Below are 17,457 nucleotides of genomic sequence, written 5' to 3' on the forward strand. Positions count from 1 at the left end.
CAGAGATAGCAAATATCCAATGAGCTGCTATTTTTTTTATTTTTTTATTTTTTTATTTTTTGCCAAACCCATCTGCAATAAAATGATTGAATCTGGAGCTTGGACAAAGATACTGTATGTTGTTTTTAGTTTGACTCCACATATACATATACAACTACAAGCTCACAACATCTTGCAGTGAGCTTGTAGATCAGCTTTTATCACATGTTTGCCTCTTCCTTCTGTAATATTTGACAATTTGGCAAATTTGGTTTTAAAAAGGTCCTAAAGGTCATTTAAATTGTTCCTTTAGAAATGTGCCTTGTATAGACTCAGGCGGCATTCACACAGGCACGTTTTATTGCAATTAAAACGAATCCTCGAACGTATTGTCGGAAAATACACAACGTTTGGGCATGTGTGAAGACGCATCCGTATTCTTTTTCGAATCAAAGAAACAAAAGCAAATCCACAGAAAAACGGTGGTTTCGATTCGCTACAGCAAACGCTTCACTGTTGGTGTGAATCCATCCGTCTCAAATACAGGCAATGAATGTGCGGTTTAAATCCATAGTTATTTATAAAAGGTTAAATCCCCCTCCAGACCGTCCTCTCTCATTAGATTTCTGACCATTCTGGCCGCCCCCTCCCCTCATTGATTTAATTTCTGATCACCGCTCCCTCAATCGCATATAGTGTATTATTTGTGAGGAGTTAGATAAAAGGAAGGTGCCACTGGAGTCACTTGTATATCATATATAGGCTATAGGCCTAATATAATATAGGCCGATGTGTGGGTCTCTCGCCCTTGCTCGTGCGCGCGCTCTCTCTCTCGCTCTCTGTGCCAAATCATGTCCAAATGGAGACGCTTTACGCGCGGAGCGCAGAGAGGGAGCCAGCGGAGGGCAAGACAAGGGGCAGAGAGAGAGAGAGAGAGAGAGAGAGAGAGAGAGAGAGAGAGAGAGAGAGAGAGAGAGAGAGACGTTCTCCTCTTCGTAGATATTCATATCTTGTATTTGCCGTCTGGTTTATTGCTGGTAGATTTTGCGAGTGCCGCCTGCCGCCACTGGGTTTTATTTTTTGATCTCCCGTTTACGACCGCAGATAAATAGGCTAACGCCTGCGCTGCAATTTTGCGGGGGTCCTGCGGTTAGTTGTGAGTTGAACTTGAAGAATTCATAAACACAGGGAGATGGAGGAGGCATTATTAGGCAGCTTGGATACATACATGTACCGTGGACAGACGTGGACTATAAGAGATTCCTTGTTTCGGATGACAAAGTGCAGTGTGAGTGCAAACGTATCAATTAAATATGCAAGAATGTGTCAACTTCACCCCTCCCATTCGCAAGACTAAACCGAATTATATTATGAGAATGTCCATATTACTGTTGAGTGAGAAAACAATGTTACATATTAAGCTAATCACCTGGAGACCCCCAAAATAATTTTGGGGCCCCCTTGGGGATCCAGACCCTCAGTTTGGAAACCTCATGCCTAGGCTAATAGAAATATAATTGATTGGTACAGTAGTTAGATGCAGGCTATTGATTATGCATTGATCTGTTGCGTACCTCGGTAAAGCTTGATAACTACAGCTACAGATATGCTGTTTCAACTCTTCAGTATTTACTGCTATTTTCCTGAAAATTTCCTGCAAATGCATTTTTTCACCGGTTTGGAGAACAAAGCTTATTTTTTTCAGAGAATATCTGATCTACAATCTGAAAATCACCTGAAAATCTACTGTCTTGCCAATGGCAGGATGTGTGAAGTTGAAATGGCACATATGTACAACATGTCGAAAATAGACGATCTACAAGCTCACAAGTGTTGCGTCCTCAATGAGTTGTGAGCTTGTAGATCAGCTATTCTAATCAGGCACATAGACTTGGGTTATCATGATATCAAGCTTATTAATACATTCTCACCACAGCATTCATGTTATATTCATATAATACAGTACATGATAAAACAGAAGTGATCAAAATTAATCGGGTAAATGTATCTTACCGTAGAATCTCCAGACTCTTCAGTCCAGCAAAGAGCAGTAGAGTTGAGTCGTGCAGGTTGTTTTTACTGAGGTCCAATCCTCTCAAATGGGAAGGATTAGAGCTGAGAGCTGAAACCACAACTTCAACCTCTGTCTGTCCGAGGTTACAGCCAACAAGTCTGTAAATACAGATTACATCAAGAGATTATCAAAACAAATTATACATAGTTCACTGTCATGGGAGGTAAATAAAATATCTCCTATCTAGTTATCCAGACATAAACAGTATTTAGCAGAGCAGAGTGTGGAATAGACAACACTTGACAGCACAGAATGACTGTAGGCCTAAGGAGGAAGATAGCAATTTTGATATCAAAGATTTCAACTTGCAGTTAAAGGTGTGAAATGAAGACTGAACTACATTGCATATTTACTGCCTAAACTGTGTAAAAGCTTTCCAAACAAGCTACTAGAGACCAGCATTCAGTTTCTCTATTTCTCATCCCTGTCTCCTCAAGCTGGGCTACAGCTGCAGGCTTTGATCTGGCTTTGAGGCGGAGCACCGACACAACGTTAGTTTGCATCTCCCCCAATTTTCTAACATTTCATAAGCTACAATATGGAGGTTATGTGAAGAGACAAGAGACAGAACCAGGAAATGCAAGTGATGCTCCCACCAGCTGGACAGTTGAGTTATAAGAATGATGAAACCACTCTCATCCTTACGTGGTGGGATTATTAAATATAGTCTGCCTAATGAATATTGGACCAAAGGTACAGAGATACTGTAGCAAATATCCAATGAGGTGCTTTTTCTTTTCTTTTTTTTTTTTGCCAAACCCATCTGCAATAAAATGATTGAATCTGGAGCTTGGACAAAGATACTGTATGTTGTTTTTAGTTTGACTCCACAGATACATATTGTGAAAACTACAAGCTCACAACATCTTGCAGTGAGCTTGTAGATCGGCTGTTGTCACATGTTTGCCTCTTCCTTCTGTAATATTTGACAATTTGGCAAATTTGGTTTTAAAAAGGTCCTAAAAGTAATTTAAATTGTTCCTTTAGAAATGTGCCTTGTAACACTTATACTGTTTGTTGGTTTGATTACTGTTGAGTGAGAAAACAATGTTACATATTAAGCTAATTATCAGGGGACCCCCAAATAATTTGGGAACCACAGGCCTAGGCTAATAGAATGATAATTGATTGGTACAGTAGGTAGATGCAGGCTATTGATTATCTGTTGATCTGTTGCGTATCTCAGTAAAGCTTGATAACTGTGGCGTAGCTACAACAGTTCACATGTCTAAACTAGCCGATCTACAAGCTCACAAGCAGTGCGCCCTCACTGCATTGTGAGCTTGTAGATCAGCTATTTACGGTGCGCAATCCTGCTGTATGACAAAGTAGCATTTAGCCTTAAAGGGATATTTCACTTTCAAACATGTTTGGGGTCATTTTAACGTCTACGAGTTGCCATGATATCAAGCTTATTAATACATTCTCACCACAGCATTCATATTATATTCACATAATACAGTACATAATAAAACAAAATTGATCAAAATAAATCAGGTAAATGTGTCTTACCTTAGAATCTCCAGTCTACAGTGCAGACTCGTCAGTCCTTCACAGAGCAGCTCCAGCAGTCCTGAGTCGTTCAGGTTGTTTTCACTGAGGTCCAATTCTCTCAGATGGGAAGGATTAGAGCTGAGAGCTGAAGCCAGAACTTTAACCTCTGTCTGTCTGAGGTTACAGCCAACAAGTCTGTAAATGCAGATTGAATAAAGAGATTATCAAAAACAAATTATACATAGTTCACTGTCATGGGAGTTAAATAAAATATCTCCTATCTAGTTATCCAGACATAAACAGTATTTAGCGGAGCAGAGTGTGGAATAGACGACACAACTTGACAGCACAGAATGACTGTACGGAGGACGATAGCAATTTTGATATGAAATATTTCACCTAGCAGTTAAAGGTGTGAAATGAAGACTGAACTACATTGCATATTTACAGTGTAAACTGTGTAAAAGCTTTACAAACAAGCTGCTAGAGACCAGCATTCAGTCTCTCTATTCTCATCCCTGTCTCCTCAAGCTGGGCCACAGCTGCAGGCTTTGATCTGGCTTTGAGGCGGAGCACCGACACAACGTTAGTTTGCATTTCCACCAATGTTATAACATTTCATAAGCTACAATGTGTGAAGAGACAAGAGACAGAACCAGGAAATGCAAGTGATGATCCCACCAGCTGGACAGTTGAGTTATAAGAATGATGAAACCACTCCTCATCCATAAGTGGTGGGAACATTAAAGTCTGCCTATGTAATATCAGACCAAAGGTACAGAGAGAGCAAATATCCAATGAAATGCTAATAGTTTTTTTCTGTCAACCCAAGAAAAAGGAAAACATCAGCTCCAAGAATTGCAGTAAGATATGCACAGATATAAGAAGTGTCTTATTGTTCTGTAAATGTATGTATGTAAATGTTTACATAAAATAAATGTTTCATGGTTTTATGACCCTTTAACAGAGTAAAGAAGCTCAACTGGTGAACTGTGGCAGATGCAATAAAATGATTGAATCTGGAGCTTGGACAAACATGTTGTTTTTAGTTTGACTCCACTTGGGAAAATTGTCAAACTTCAATCTCACAACGCCTTGCAGTGAGCTTGTAGATCGGCTATTTTCACAATGTTTGCCTCTTCCTTCTGTAATATTTGACAGTTTGTCCAATTTGGTTTTAAAAAGGTCCTAAAAGTCATTAAAATGTTCCTTTATAAATGTGCCCTGTAAGAGCCAAATCATTAAAACCTGCTCATGAATTTGTGTGACCATGGGGTGGCGCTGTACAATATAAAAGGGTCAAGTTCACGGGCACCTTTGGGAGGTTTTGACCCGGAAGGGCAACGGTTTTTGACCGCAAGTTACCTGTTGTGTTTTAAGTCGCTGTGGCGCGAATTGTTTGTTTAAACTTTTGATCTATTAATTCACTGGAGCCGTTTGTGGAACCCTGATGAGTTATGCACGGTGGAGAAATAAATGTACCATATTGCATGAAGAAGCCGCCTGCATCGTTTCTTTTAAACATTGATACACACAGCGAAGTTGAACAAACAGTACGGTATTCTATCAACCAGACCAACTGCGCGTCAGCCAGGTCCAGCTACGGGTCAACTCCTCGGTAGCTCGGTATGGGACCGTGCTCCCTTAATACTAGTCAAAAACCTAAAGTACCAGTTGGACTTTAGTTTGTATGCTGCGGGAGCTGCGCTGCGTTTGGGACGCGAGAGGACGAACGGAGGAGCTGCTGGTGTTGTCGGAGATTGAAGAGGATTCTATTGTGCTGTTTGCTGCTGCGTCGGGAGAACGGGAACGTCACCATCCCTCCGCGGGGGACGGAGGAGCGACGGCGGCGATCCGGGGCCAGGCTGCGGAGCAGTAGTGGACGGCTTCATCACAACGGCGCCCAACGGCTGCACCGAGGTATGCAAAAACGTAGCGCTACTGGTAAAAATGGCCATTCATATTGTGCGCGCACATTAACTTGGGGGAGCGTAAATCCATGGTTGCTGAAGAGGAGACAATTGACTTATCGTTTGCGTGTGACTTTCATCGTTTTCCCACTGACTGTTCTTTCCACTGACTTTGTTGCGTCGCGCTGCTCACTGACTATTTATTATGGAGGGGCGCCGAGCAGCGTCAGAGGTTACCATGGATACCCGTGTGCGCACCGTGCGCTCTGCTTCTAGTGGTGATGTTACAGACAAGGTTCAGATTTTAGCTGAAAAACGTGTGGGTAAAATGACTGCAAAGGGGCTTGCAGAAAAATATGAAAGGTTGCAAGCAGGACGAAAGGCTAAGCTGAATATGGCAGCAAAACTAAGAGGTGCAATTCAAGGGTTCATGACAGATAATGAGAAAAATAAGGTGCAAAACGCTCTTACCGAGCTGGTCCAGGTTTGCAATGAGGCAAAATGCATGCATGATAATATGTTGGGGTTTATGCCAAGTGATGAAAAAGAAAAACAAGAAATATGGTTTAAAGCAAAAATGTTGTCAAACAATGAATGCATGTCAAATGCAAATTTGTGGGTTTCTCGAAATGAAGTTGATGATGATGAGGTCGGTGGTGATGATGATGAAGGTGATGATGATGAGGTTGGTGATGATGATGGTGGTAACGATGATGAAGGTGGCAATGATGATGATGAAACTGATGTTCCAATTCCAAATGAACTCAATGGTGTAATTGAAACCCAGGTTGCAAATGAAATGAATGAAAATGGTGGTAAAAGAGGTGGTGTCAATTTAATTGATGATGGTATTACTCCGAACGACAGTATTTCCAATGTTTCGAGTAAACACTCAAAAGCAAGCGGTAAAAGTGGCAAGTCAAGTACGGCCTCCGCAAGGAGGATCGCTGAAGCGGAGAGAGCCGCACTTGTTGCCCGTGCAACCGTTCTAAAAGAAAAACATGCTTTGGAGGAACAGGAGCAAATACTCAGGAGGAGAAGAGAGCAACTTGAGTTGGACGCGGAATTGGCTGCAACGGCTGCAAAAATTGATGCGTTGCATTCTGAGAATAAAAGTACCGGTACATCTACAGCACCTTCAAAGGCAATGAACTCATATTTGGAAAAGGAAAAGAGGAAAAGGGCCGTTAACGTCAAAGCATTAAACCCTATGGCAAACCCATATCAACCTGTAAATTCAAGCCAACAAAATAAACTAACACCACTGTCAATCCCAACAACCAAATCAATAGATGTGAAACCAAAGTCACATGGCCAATTGCACAAACCATCTGTCAAGCATCCATCATCTAACCACACCCACAAGGAACAACAGACAAACAAAATGGAAACACCACCTGTGAAACCATCCGCAAATGTCCAATTCAGTCCCAAGGAATCCACAACCCTATTTAGCATCATGGAGAAACAAAATGAAATCACTGCTGCTCTGGTGCAGCAGCAACAGTTGAGGTCTCTACCACCAAGGGAGATTCCCATATTCACAGGTGACCCCCTCCAGTATAGGGCATTCATTAAGGCCTTTGAACAAGGTGTGGAGGAAAAGGCCACCGAAACAGATGCTTTATACTATCTGGAGCAGTTCACAAGAGGACAGCCACAGGAATTGGTCCGTAGCTGCCAGCATATGGCTGCTGAGCGTGGCTACGCAGTAGCAAAAAGTCTTCTCCAAGAACATTTCGGAAACCAGTATAAAATTGCGACTGCATACATGCAAAAGGCCTTGGCATGGCAGTCAATAAAAGCTGAAGATGTTGAGGCGCTCCAAGCTTACGCTTTGTTCTTGCGTGGCTGCTGCAACGCAATGGAGGAGCTGCAGTACATGCAGGAGCTTGATATGCCTGTCCACATGAGGGCTATTATAGCAAAACTGCCATACAAAATGAGGGAGCAGTGGAGGTCCACGGCTCACGGCATAATGGAAAACACACATGAAAGGGCTCACTTTTGGGACATCGTTACATTTGTGGAACGACATGTCAGTATTTTGTCTGACCCTCTATTTGGAGACATCCAGGATCCAACCTCTGGTGGGGGTGGCGGCACCAAGGCTCTGACAAGGTTCAGTGCATATCCATCCAACAGAGTAAAAGGAAATGTTGTTGCCACCACACTAACATCAATGGATTTGCCTGAGAGTGATGAGAAGCTGATATTAACATCAAATTCAGTGAATGTCAAGGAAGTGGTATGCCTTTACTGTGATCACATTCATTCATTGGAGGACTGCAAACTGTTTAAGGAAAAGACTCACAAGGAGAAGATAACCTTTCTGATGGAAAAGGGAGTGTGCTTTGCATGCTTGTGTGTTGGTCACATAAGTCGTCATTGCGAGAGTCGCTTGACATGCAGACTTTGTGGTCAGACTCACCCGACTGTGCTTCATATCAAACCATCTTCAGAACAGTCAAGGGAATCATCCAATAACCAACCAACTTCAAAGGAAACATGTGGACATACAGGGGCCGGTAATGACCAGTGTGCATTGCCCATCCTCCCTGTCAGTGTGAAAGCAGCAAAAGGAAATCACATCATCCAAACATATGCCTTCCTGGACCCCGGTAGCTCAGCCACGTTCTGCTCGGAACATCTAATGCAGAGTTTGAACCTTAAGGGCAGAAGAACTAACATCTTGTTGAGCACAATGGGGCAGGAGGCTGTTGTGCCAACTTACTCTTTGATGGGGCTGGAGGTAGCTGGGTTGAACAGCAACGACTTCTATGTTCTGCCTGAAGTTCTAACTCAGAAGAAAATGCCAGTCACTGCTGAAAATGTGGTGACTTCTGAGGAACTGGCCAAATGGCCTTACTTGTCCGGTGTACACATCCCACACTTAAAGGCAGATGTCGACCTGTTAATCGGGACCAGCGCTCCCAAGTTATTGGAACCTTGGGAGGTCTGTAACAGCCACGAGAATGGCCCGTATGCGATAAGGACAGTGCTGGGTTGGGTCGTCAATGGACCACTGAGTGGAAACAGTGGTGGTGTGGAGGCAGAATCTCGTTCTGCCATGGTGAACAGAATTGCAGTTGGTAGACTGGAAGAAATGCTGGCCAACCAGTACAATCAAGACTTAAATGAGGTACCTGTGAAGGTTGAGGAAAGGTCCAGAGAAGACCTTAGGTTTTTAGAAAAGGTGGAAGGTTTGTCTGTGCTTCAGGAGGAGAGGGCACAGAAAGCCAGTGCACCGCTACAGTGCACCGCCAGGGTGTCTTGGGAGGTGCAGGACAAGAGCCTCAAGGAAGAGCTGTCAAAACTGGAGACCCACTCTGAGGAGCTGAAACGACAGGACCCACTCCCACATGAGCAGATCCAGACCAGGAGCAGCAAGATGGTTGCTAATCTGCAATGTGCTGCCAATGAGAGTTCCATGAACATCTCTCTCACTGAAGAGGGAACATCGCAAAACCAAGGCCTGGAGGTACTCGGGTTTGTGCACTGGGGGGAAGAGATTGCAGAGTCTCAGTTTGAGGTGGCCCAGGAAGAGAGCCTGCATCACCGCCCGAGGGTGCAGCACGTAGAGCGAGGACTGAAGGAAGTGCAGGACGGCCTGAATGTAGAGCAGGAGAGAAGGCAGGTTTCGGCCAAGGCACTGGTTCAGCACGACAAGCTGATGAGGAATACGGAGACAATGAGTATCCTGATGGAGATCAACAAGATGCTGCCAGAGAAGGACGGGATGGAGGAGGAGCTTCAACAGGCCCAGGCCAGGGTGCGTAAGCTTGAGTCTGACATCATGACGAGGCAGCAGGCGAATGAGAAGAGCGGCATGCTGTGGGCTGCGAAAATTCTGGAAGAAGAAATTAAACACCGGAAAAGCCATACTCAAGTCTTGGTGAGCTGGCAGAAAGACACAGCTCCAGAGGAATACAAGTGTATGAATTCGAAGGAGATTCACATCGAGTGCATCCGGCAGCTTATTGAGGAGAGTGGTTGCCTCGAAGCAGAGGTGTCAAGGAGCGACGTGCAAGTGACCTCTCTGCAGAGTCTGCTGCAGAGCCTGCATGAGAACATGGCAGGGATCTGGAGGTCTTTCAAAGTATGGCACGTTCCGTGAAATTGCAGACTTAAAGGACCGAACTATTGAAAGCTCAGTAACTGTCTGGTTCAAGAAATGTGTATGTGTTTTGGCTCTTTATTTTGTTTTGTTTATTTTTGAATTGTTTCGGCTGCCGGCCTCAACAATTAGGGGCCGGTGTGTAAGAGCCAAATCATTAAAACCTGCTCATGAATTTGTGTGACCATGGGGTGGCGCTGTACAATATAAAAGGGTCAAGTTCACGGGCACCTTTGGGAGGTTTTGACCCGGAAGGGCAACGGTTTTTGACCGCAAGTTACCTGTTGTGTTTTAAGTCGCTGTGGCGCGAATTGTTTGTTTAAACTTTTGATCTATTAATTCACTGGAGCCGTTTGTGGAACCCTGATGAGTTATGCACGGTGGAGAAATAAATGTACCATATTGCATGAAGAAGCCGCCTGCATCGTTTCTTTTAAACATTGATACACACAGCGAAGTTGAACAAACAGTACGGTATTCTATCAACCAGACCAACTGCGCGTCAGCCAGGTCCAGCTACGGGTCAACTCCTCGGTAGCTCGGTATGGGACCGTGCTCCCTTAATATGCCCTGTATACACTTATACTGTATGTTGGTTTGTTTATTGTTGAGTGAGAAAACAATGTTTCACATTGAGCTAATCACCAGGGGACCCCCCAAATAATTTGCTAACCTCATGCCTAGGCTAATAGAATGATAATTGATTGGTACAGTAGGTAGATGCAGGCTATTGATTATCTATTGATCTGTTGCGTACCTCGGTAAAGCTTCATAACTGTGGCGTAGCTACAACAGTTCGCGTGTCTAAACTAGCCGATCTACAAGCTCACAAGCAGTGCATCCTCGCTGCATTATGAGCTTGTAGATCAGCTATTTTCGGTGCACAACCCCGTTGTATGACCAAGTAGCCTATAATTACACCTTAAAGGGATATTTCACTTTCAAACATGTTTGGGGTCTTTTTAACGTCTACTCAGGCACATAGCCTTGGGTTACCATGATATCAAGATTATTAATACATTCTCACCACAGCATTCATATTATATTCATATAATACAATACATAATAAAACAGAAATAACTAAATAAATCAGGTAAATGTATCTTACTGTAGAATCTCCAGCCTACAGTGCAGACTCTTCAGTCCTTCACAGAGCAGCTCCAGTAGTCCTGAGTCGTTCAGGTTGTTTTCACTGAGGTCCAATTCTCTCAAATGGGAAGGATTAGCGCTGAGAGCTGAAGCCACAACTTCAACCTCTGTCTGTCTGAGGTTACAGCCAACAAGTCTGTAAATGCAGATTAAATAAGAGATTATCAAAACAAATTATACATAGTTCACTGTCATGGGAGTTAAATAAAATATCTCCTATCTAGTTATCCAGACAAACAGTATTTAGCGGAGAAGAGTGTGGAATAAACTACACCACTTGACAGCACAGAATGACTGTACGGAGGAAGATAACAATTTTGATATGAAAGATTTCACCCAGCAGTTAAAGGTGTGAAATGAAGACTGAACTACATTGCATATTTACTGCCTAAACTGTGTAAAAGCTTTACAAACAAGCTGCTAGAGACCAGCATTCAGTCTCTCTATTTCTCATCCCTGTCTCCTCAAACTGGGCCACAGCTGCAGGCTTTGATCTGGCTTCGAGGCGGAGCACCGACACACATACATTGTTTATAAGTTGTCCATAGAGATATTCAGCTTTACTACAGCATTGGTAATGGCAGTTTTATTCAGCCGCCAGGCACAACACTTTGGACCCAAACAACATAACAGAATATTAACAGGTATTATTATTATTATTATGTATATAATATTATTTATTGTCACATCACAAAGCTTATTGTTGTTTACATCGCATGAGGGACTCGCTTTCCAAATAAAGCAGATCTACAAGCTGCCAGGGTGTTGCTATGCAAAGCATTGTAAGCTTATAGATCTGATGCCTTTGAACTTGTACTACAGAGTGCTTTCACCACAGTGAAGCTGGTTTAACGTTGGATATTCCTGTTGTCTTTTATGGCGTTAAACAGAGAACAATGCAAATGATGAACACATGAAGGCACATTTGATTTGGTGGAATTCATCATCTGATGAACCTGAGATCCACAAATCAAGGCTTTACACAGCCTGTCATGAATCAGACGTGGCTCTTTATTTAGAAGCAAACCTATAGTAAAGAATATAGCAGAAATGTAAAGAGCTGAGTGAAAGAGACCCATTGAAAATAATAATGATCTGGTCCTTTTTGAGCAGTGCTAACCACTCCTACATTTGGCTTTGTGTGTAAATCTGTCCGGACAGACGTTGTAATTAACTCATAAAAGGCACCACTCACTTCACGCTGGGTGTGATTTTTATTTTAGGTTCCACTACTGAGTGTCAGTGGGTTCAAACCACTGGTCTGGTGGGTTCAACCAGCAGGGATTTTACACTCTTAGTTTAGTTAGTGTGGTTGCTATAGCAACACACTATTGTATTCACTCAGATAATGTTTTCCCAGCAAAGTGAAGCTGTGTTTTCTAAACTTTCTGAGTAATGTTATCCAGGTTGGACGGCTGAACAACAGAAAGGTGAAGCTTTTGGTCATGTTTCACTTGACATCACAGTATCTAAATGACATCACAGTATCTAATATAAATGACATCACAGTATCTAATATAAATGACGTCACAGTATCTAATATAAATGACATCACAGTATCTAATATAAATGACATCACAGTATCTAATATAAATGACATCACAGTATCTAATATGAATAACACCACAGTATCTAATATAAAGGGTAAGACAGAATTAATTTCCCAGAGGATTCTTCGTGACTCGCGTCACGGCAACCACACTTGCAATTTCCCTGAATTTTATTTTTTTCTCTGCTTTGTTGTGAACTTTGCACGTACACAAAATACCACCAGTTACTGTTACACAGAAGTATTATTGGAACTTTTGTCAAACGTAGTTTCTAGTTAAAGACATGTTAACTGTAATGGCAGATTGACTCTAGGATGTTTCTATTCACATGACTACTAACCGAGCCTTTCTGCAGTTCCTCACAGCCGGGATCAGTCTCCATCGCCCCCATTCGTCTGTGTTGTATTTGTGCAGTTCAAACTCATCCAGAACCTCCTCTGACATCAGCAGCTGGGCGGCCAGAGCTGAACACTGGGATGGAGACAGACTGTCCCCTGACTTCAGGTACTGTTGGATCTCCTGAAGTCCTGAGTGGTCGTTCATCTCCATCAAACAGTGGAAGATGTTGATCATTCTCTCAGGAGAGCTATCTTTAGTGGTCATCTTCTTCAGGTTGTTGATGACTCTCTGGATGCTCTCTGGACGGTTCTCTTTCTGAACCAGTAAGCCTCCTAACAGACTCTGGTTGGACTCCAGTAAGAGGCCATGAAGGAAGCGGACAAAGAGGTCCAGGTGGCCATTTTTACTCTTCTGGGATTTTTTCATGACTCTGTACAGGAAGTCTTCCAGGGTCAGCGAGGGTCCTCCTCCTCCCAGGAATGTCTCCAGTACCTTCATGTTCTTCTGTGTGAAACAGTGGAACAGGTAGACTGCAGCCATAAACTCCTGGATGCTCAGATGAACAAAGCTGTAGACCTTTCTCTCACATTGAACAGTCTCTTCTTTGAAGATCTCTGTGCACACTCCTGAGTACAGCGAGGCTTCTTTCACATCAAGGCCACACTCTTCTAGGTCTTCTTGGTAGAACATGACACTGCCTTTCTCCAGATGTTCAAACGCCAGCCTGCCCAGCTTCAGAAGAAGTTCACTGTCCTTCTCCATGAGCTTTGTGAGCTGCTGCCGCTTCTTTCTCTGTCTCTTGTTTGGTTTCTTTTTCTTGTCTTTATTATTTTCCTTATATGTCTCATCATACTTCAGATTCTTCCTCTTTGTCTGGACCGACAGGAAGTGGCTGTACATCTGAGTCTGGGTCGTGGGCAGCTGTTCTGTCTCATCTGTCTTCAACATGTCCTCCAGAACGGTAGCGGTGATGGAACAGAAGATTGGGATGTGACACATTATGTGGAGGCTCTTTGATGTCTTCATGTGTGAGATGATTTTGCTGGCCAGCTTCTCATCACTGAATCTCTTCCTGAAGAACTGCTCCTTCTGGGGGTCTGTGAACCCTCGTACTTCTGTCTCCATGTCAACACAATCAGGAGGGATCTGATTGGCTGCTGCAGGTCTGGTAGTTATCCAGAGGAGGGCTGAGGGGAGCAGATTCCCCTCGATGAGGTTTGTCAACAGCAAGTCTACTGATGATGTCACTGTGACATCAGAAACAATGTCATTCTCTTGGAAGACATGAGAACCAATGCGAATGTTCTCAAATTTCAGCGGAAACCTGCTTTCATCCAGACCATCAAAGATGAAGCCAACCTTCCAGACAGCGAGCTGCTCTGCTGTGACCTTCTTTAATTCTGGGTGGAAACGATGGATCAGTGAGAGAAGACTGTGCTGCTCATCTCTGACCAAGTTCAGCTCTCGGAATGAGAAGGGAACCAGGAGAATGACATCTTGATTTTCCAAACCCCTTGCCCAGTCCAGAGTGAACTTACGCACAGAGAATGTTTTTCCAATGCCGGCGATGCCCTTGGTCAGAACTCTTCTGATGGGTTTGTCTCTGCCAAGGAGGAGGGGCTTAAAGATGTCACAGCATTTGATTGGTTGGTCATGAAGGGTCTTCCTCTTGGAAGCTGTCTCAAGCTGCCAGACCTCATGTTGGGTATTAACCCCTTCACTCTCTCCCGCTGAGATGTAGAGCTCTGTGTAGATGCTGCTGAGGGAGGGCACTTCAGTGACGTATGTCACACGATCAAGACGGTTCAAACCAACCTTATAAACCTTTAGAACCTCCTGCGGACTGACACCTGCTATGAGAAGACAATGAAGACATTTTAAACATTCAGTTGAATTTATAACTTTACATCCTTACAGCTGTGTATGCAAATCATTAATTTAACCACTTAAACAACAGCGTATAGCAGATCTACAAGCTTACAAGCTGATCTGTAAGCTTCGGCTATTTTCAGCAAAGATAATTCATATTGAGTGAGAACAGAAAATACACTAGTATAGAGCCCTGACGGTCTCCACTAAACAACATAAGGGGTTTAAGTGGTTAATAAAACGAAGAAAAACAGGCAAAAGAAACAACAGTGGATCACTGGTTTTCATACAGAGTTGATACATGTTTAGCATCATTATTTAAACATGGATACTGATGACACATTGTGGACATTTAATCTGACAATGTCTTCTGTCAATTCAAACATTTCAAACATTTCAGTTATTAACTGTGTTAATTAATGTACATTGTGTCCAGTCTTACTGTGTCCACTGCTGGTGTGACTGGGTGTCTTCAGTCCAGGTGTGGTTCTGGATCTCTTGGACGCCTGCTCTGTCACAACACGACCACTCCTCTCCCTCTCTCTGTGAAGGAGAAGACAACGTATCATGAATATAGACAATGACTTATAGGGCTACGTATAAGAATAATATGTATCAATATGTATCAATATCACTCCAAGGCCTGAAACATACCTTAGCCACATTAACACCAAATGTACAATCTACTCTACTGTATGTAAAGCACCTTGGACAAAGGTGTTATATAAATGCACCATTTATTGGCAGTGTGCACAAGCACAGGCTCTTGCCGAACTAGCAGTTTTTCTGGATTAGCCACAGACAGACAGACGGACGGACGGACGGACGGACGGACGGACGGACGGACGGACGGACGGACGGACGGACGGACGGACGCTTGGCCTACAGTCTGGAAGAGATAACTAGTAAGACGCCTCAGGGTGACATGCGACCTCTAGGGTGACCACCTCCAACCAGGCCCAATGCAGGACAGGTGACCTGTTTGTGATCTGTTTTGGGCTCTTCTATGTTGAAACAACAGGAAAAACTACACAAAATAGCAATAGAAACAAAAAAATAATAAAAGAAGAAAAAGTAGTTTGTAGTATAGACAGACAGACAGACAGACAGACAGACAGACAGACAGACAGACAGACAGACAGACAGACAGATATTCCAAAGTTTGTTGCATATATAGATATTAGTTCTAAGATAAGCAACCTGTCGCTTATCTCCCGATTAGGGAGTCTTACTGGTATATAGTCAGGATTAGTTGAACTACTTTAAACCAATAGACATCAGTTATTTGATGAAAGCAGATAAACACCCTCACAACATGCTATGCAAACCTGTTGTGAGCTTGTAGATCCGCTTTTTTGCTTGAAAAAATGTTGTATGGAGGTCATTGCCACAAAATATTTTTCAGATAGTGGTCTGCAGACAAAAGCATTAATTTGAAGGTCCCTGACATGAACATAATTGAGAACAGAGATGTCATAGTTTGTTACATAGATAAATACACACACACATCATTTGTTGCATAATAATGTATATTCCAGATAGACAGAATCAGAATCAAATACTGAACACCAACTTAATAGTAACTAATGCATATGAACATGTCTTGTTTTATAGTAATGTGTAGATTTTGTAAACGTAGCGTGAGATGATTGAGATCACTTTGTCATGTTCTAGTGTTGTATATTGTATAGGAGGATTGACATACTGTGTGAGTGGAGGTCCAGGTTCACTGAAGACAGGACGATTTCCCATTGACCGGTCACTCTTCACAGACAGACAGCTGGGTGTTGGAGACACTGCTCTGTGGTGAAGACTTCTGGAAAACAATGTTAATAAAATGATCATGTGAAGATCATTTGTGTTTTTTGTCCCATTACAAAACAATAACACAGCAATAGATCTCTTGATTTATCTCGTCTACGTTGTTTCATAGTTTAACTTCAACTTGTCAAAGGTTAACAGGATTAAAACAAACTAACAAGCTCACATCATTTCCAGTTTTCATGAAAGAATTTATCTTTTTTTTTGAAAAGACAATATTGTGATTTATACAACTTCATTCACAAACTGCACTCATAAGTCATAAGGCATGTTTTCATTGCAGTTCCGGATTTTTTTCGGCAAAATAATTTGCATAATAATTTGCGAGTTTGTTTTTTTGGGTGTTTTCACACGCACTCTTTGCCGTAACATACAGCGTTTTCACTAAACCATTGTGGCGGCATGAGAGACCAGTTGCCAGACTTTGCGAGAAAAATAAGCAACCAGGTGTACAAAAATAAGCACCAAAAAGTGATATTATCTAGGCCACACAAGCTTTAAAACTATATGCATCACCACATCAGCTACTTGAAAATTGCCGATCTACAAGCTCACAACAAATAAAACGCAACCACCTTCTATCAACCTACAAAGCAACTTTACGGAAATCAAGCCCAGAGTCGCTTATAATTAGCAGACATGGCAACCGCCACACTGACTCTGAGTTATAAGGGTCTGACTGCTTGCTGCTCGTCGCTTCTTTTCGTTGTCATTCTCTCTTTCTCACCCTGAACCTACAAATGGAGTTTACAAGAATTAGTCTTCATGTAACAACACATAACGGTTCAGAAAGGATCGCTGATGCAATGTGTTATTTGTAGCTGTGTTTTTTTTCCCTTCACGCGGCACCGTAAACGATGACTTGACGCTCGGAGCTCTGCTTTTAATCAAATGATGAAGCTTCCAGCTTTCATCACAGCATAATCAGCGCATCGCGTCCCAGTGCAAAAATAGGCTATAGAATAAAAATAAGTTTGAACCATGAATTGATCTAGCAAGAAGAGAGCACCGCGGCCGTATAGGCTGGAGATTGGAGAAAGAAATTAACTTCTGTCTTCTGTGTTTGGCTTACATTCAAATGCAATATGGATTATAGCCTAATAATTAATCCCCCCCTGCAAGGTGAAGCTTTTCAATCCCAAATACAATGCTTTA

At 42.7% G+C, this 17,457-nt stretch overlaps 1 protein-coding gene across 1 annotated transcript in view; it reads right to left on the reverse strand.

The window, feature by feature from the left end:
* Positions 1–17,457, reverse strand: part of LOC308292371 (NACHT, LRR and PYD domains-containing protein 12-like) — a gene marked incomplete at both ends in the record, with an annotated part of 41,171 nt that overhangs the window by 14,415 nt on the left and 9,299 nt on the right. The window contains 5 exons of the mRNA XM_080734684.1: positions 1,993–2,151; positions 3,566–3,742; positions 10,683–10,859; positions 12,614–14,465; positions 14,924–15,024. Of these exons, the coding sequence (XP_080590810.1) occupies positions 1,993–2,151; positions 3,566–3,742; positions 10,683–10,859; positions 12,614–14,465; positions 14,924–15,024 (2,466 nt within the window). The remainder of the gene's footprint in view (positions 1–1,992; positions 2,152–3,565; positions 3,743–10,682; positions 10,860–12,613; positions 14,466–14,923; positions 15,025–17,457) is intronic.

This window comes from Nannobrachium achirus (genome assembly GCF_963921795.1).
Source record: "Nannobrachium achirus genome assembly, chromosome: 10".
NCBI classification, from domain to species: domain Eukaryota; kingdom Metazoa; phylum Chordata; class Actinopteri; order Myctophiformes; family Myctophidae; genus Nannobrachium; species Nannobrachium achirus.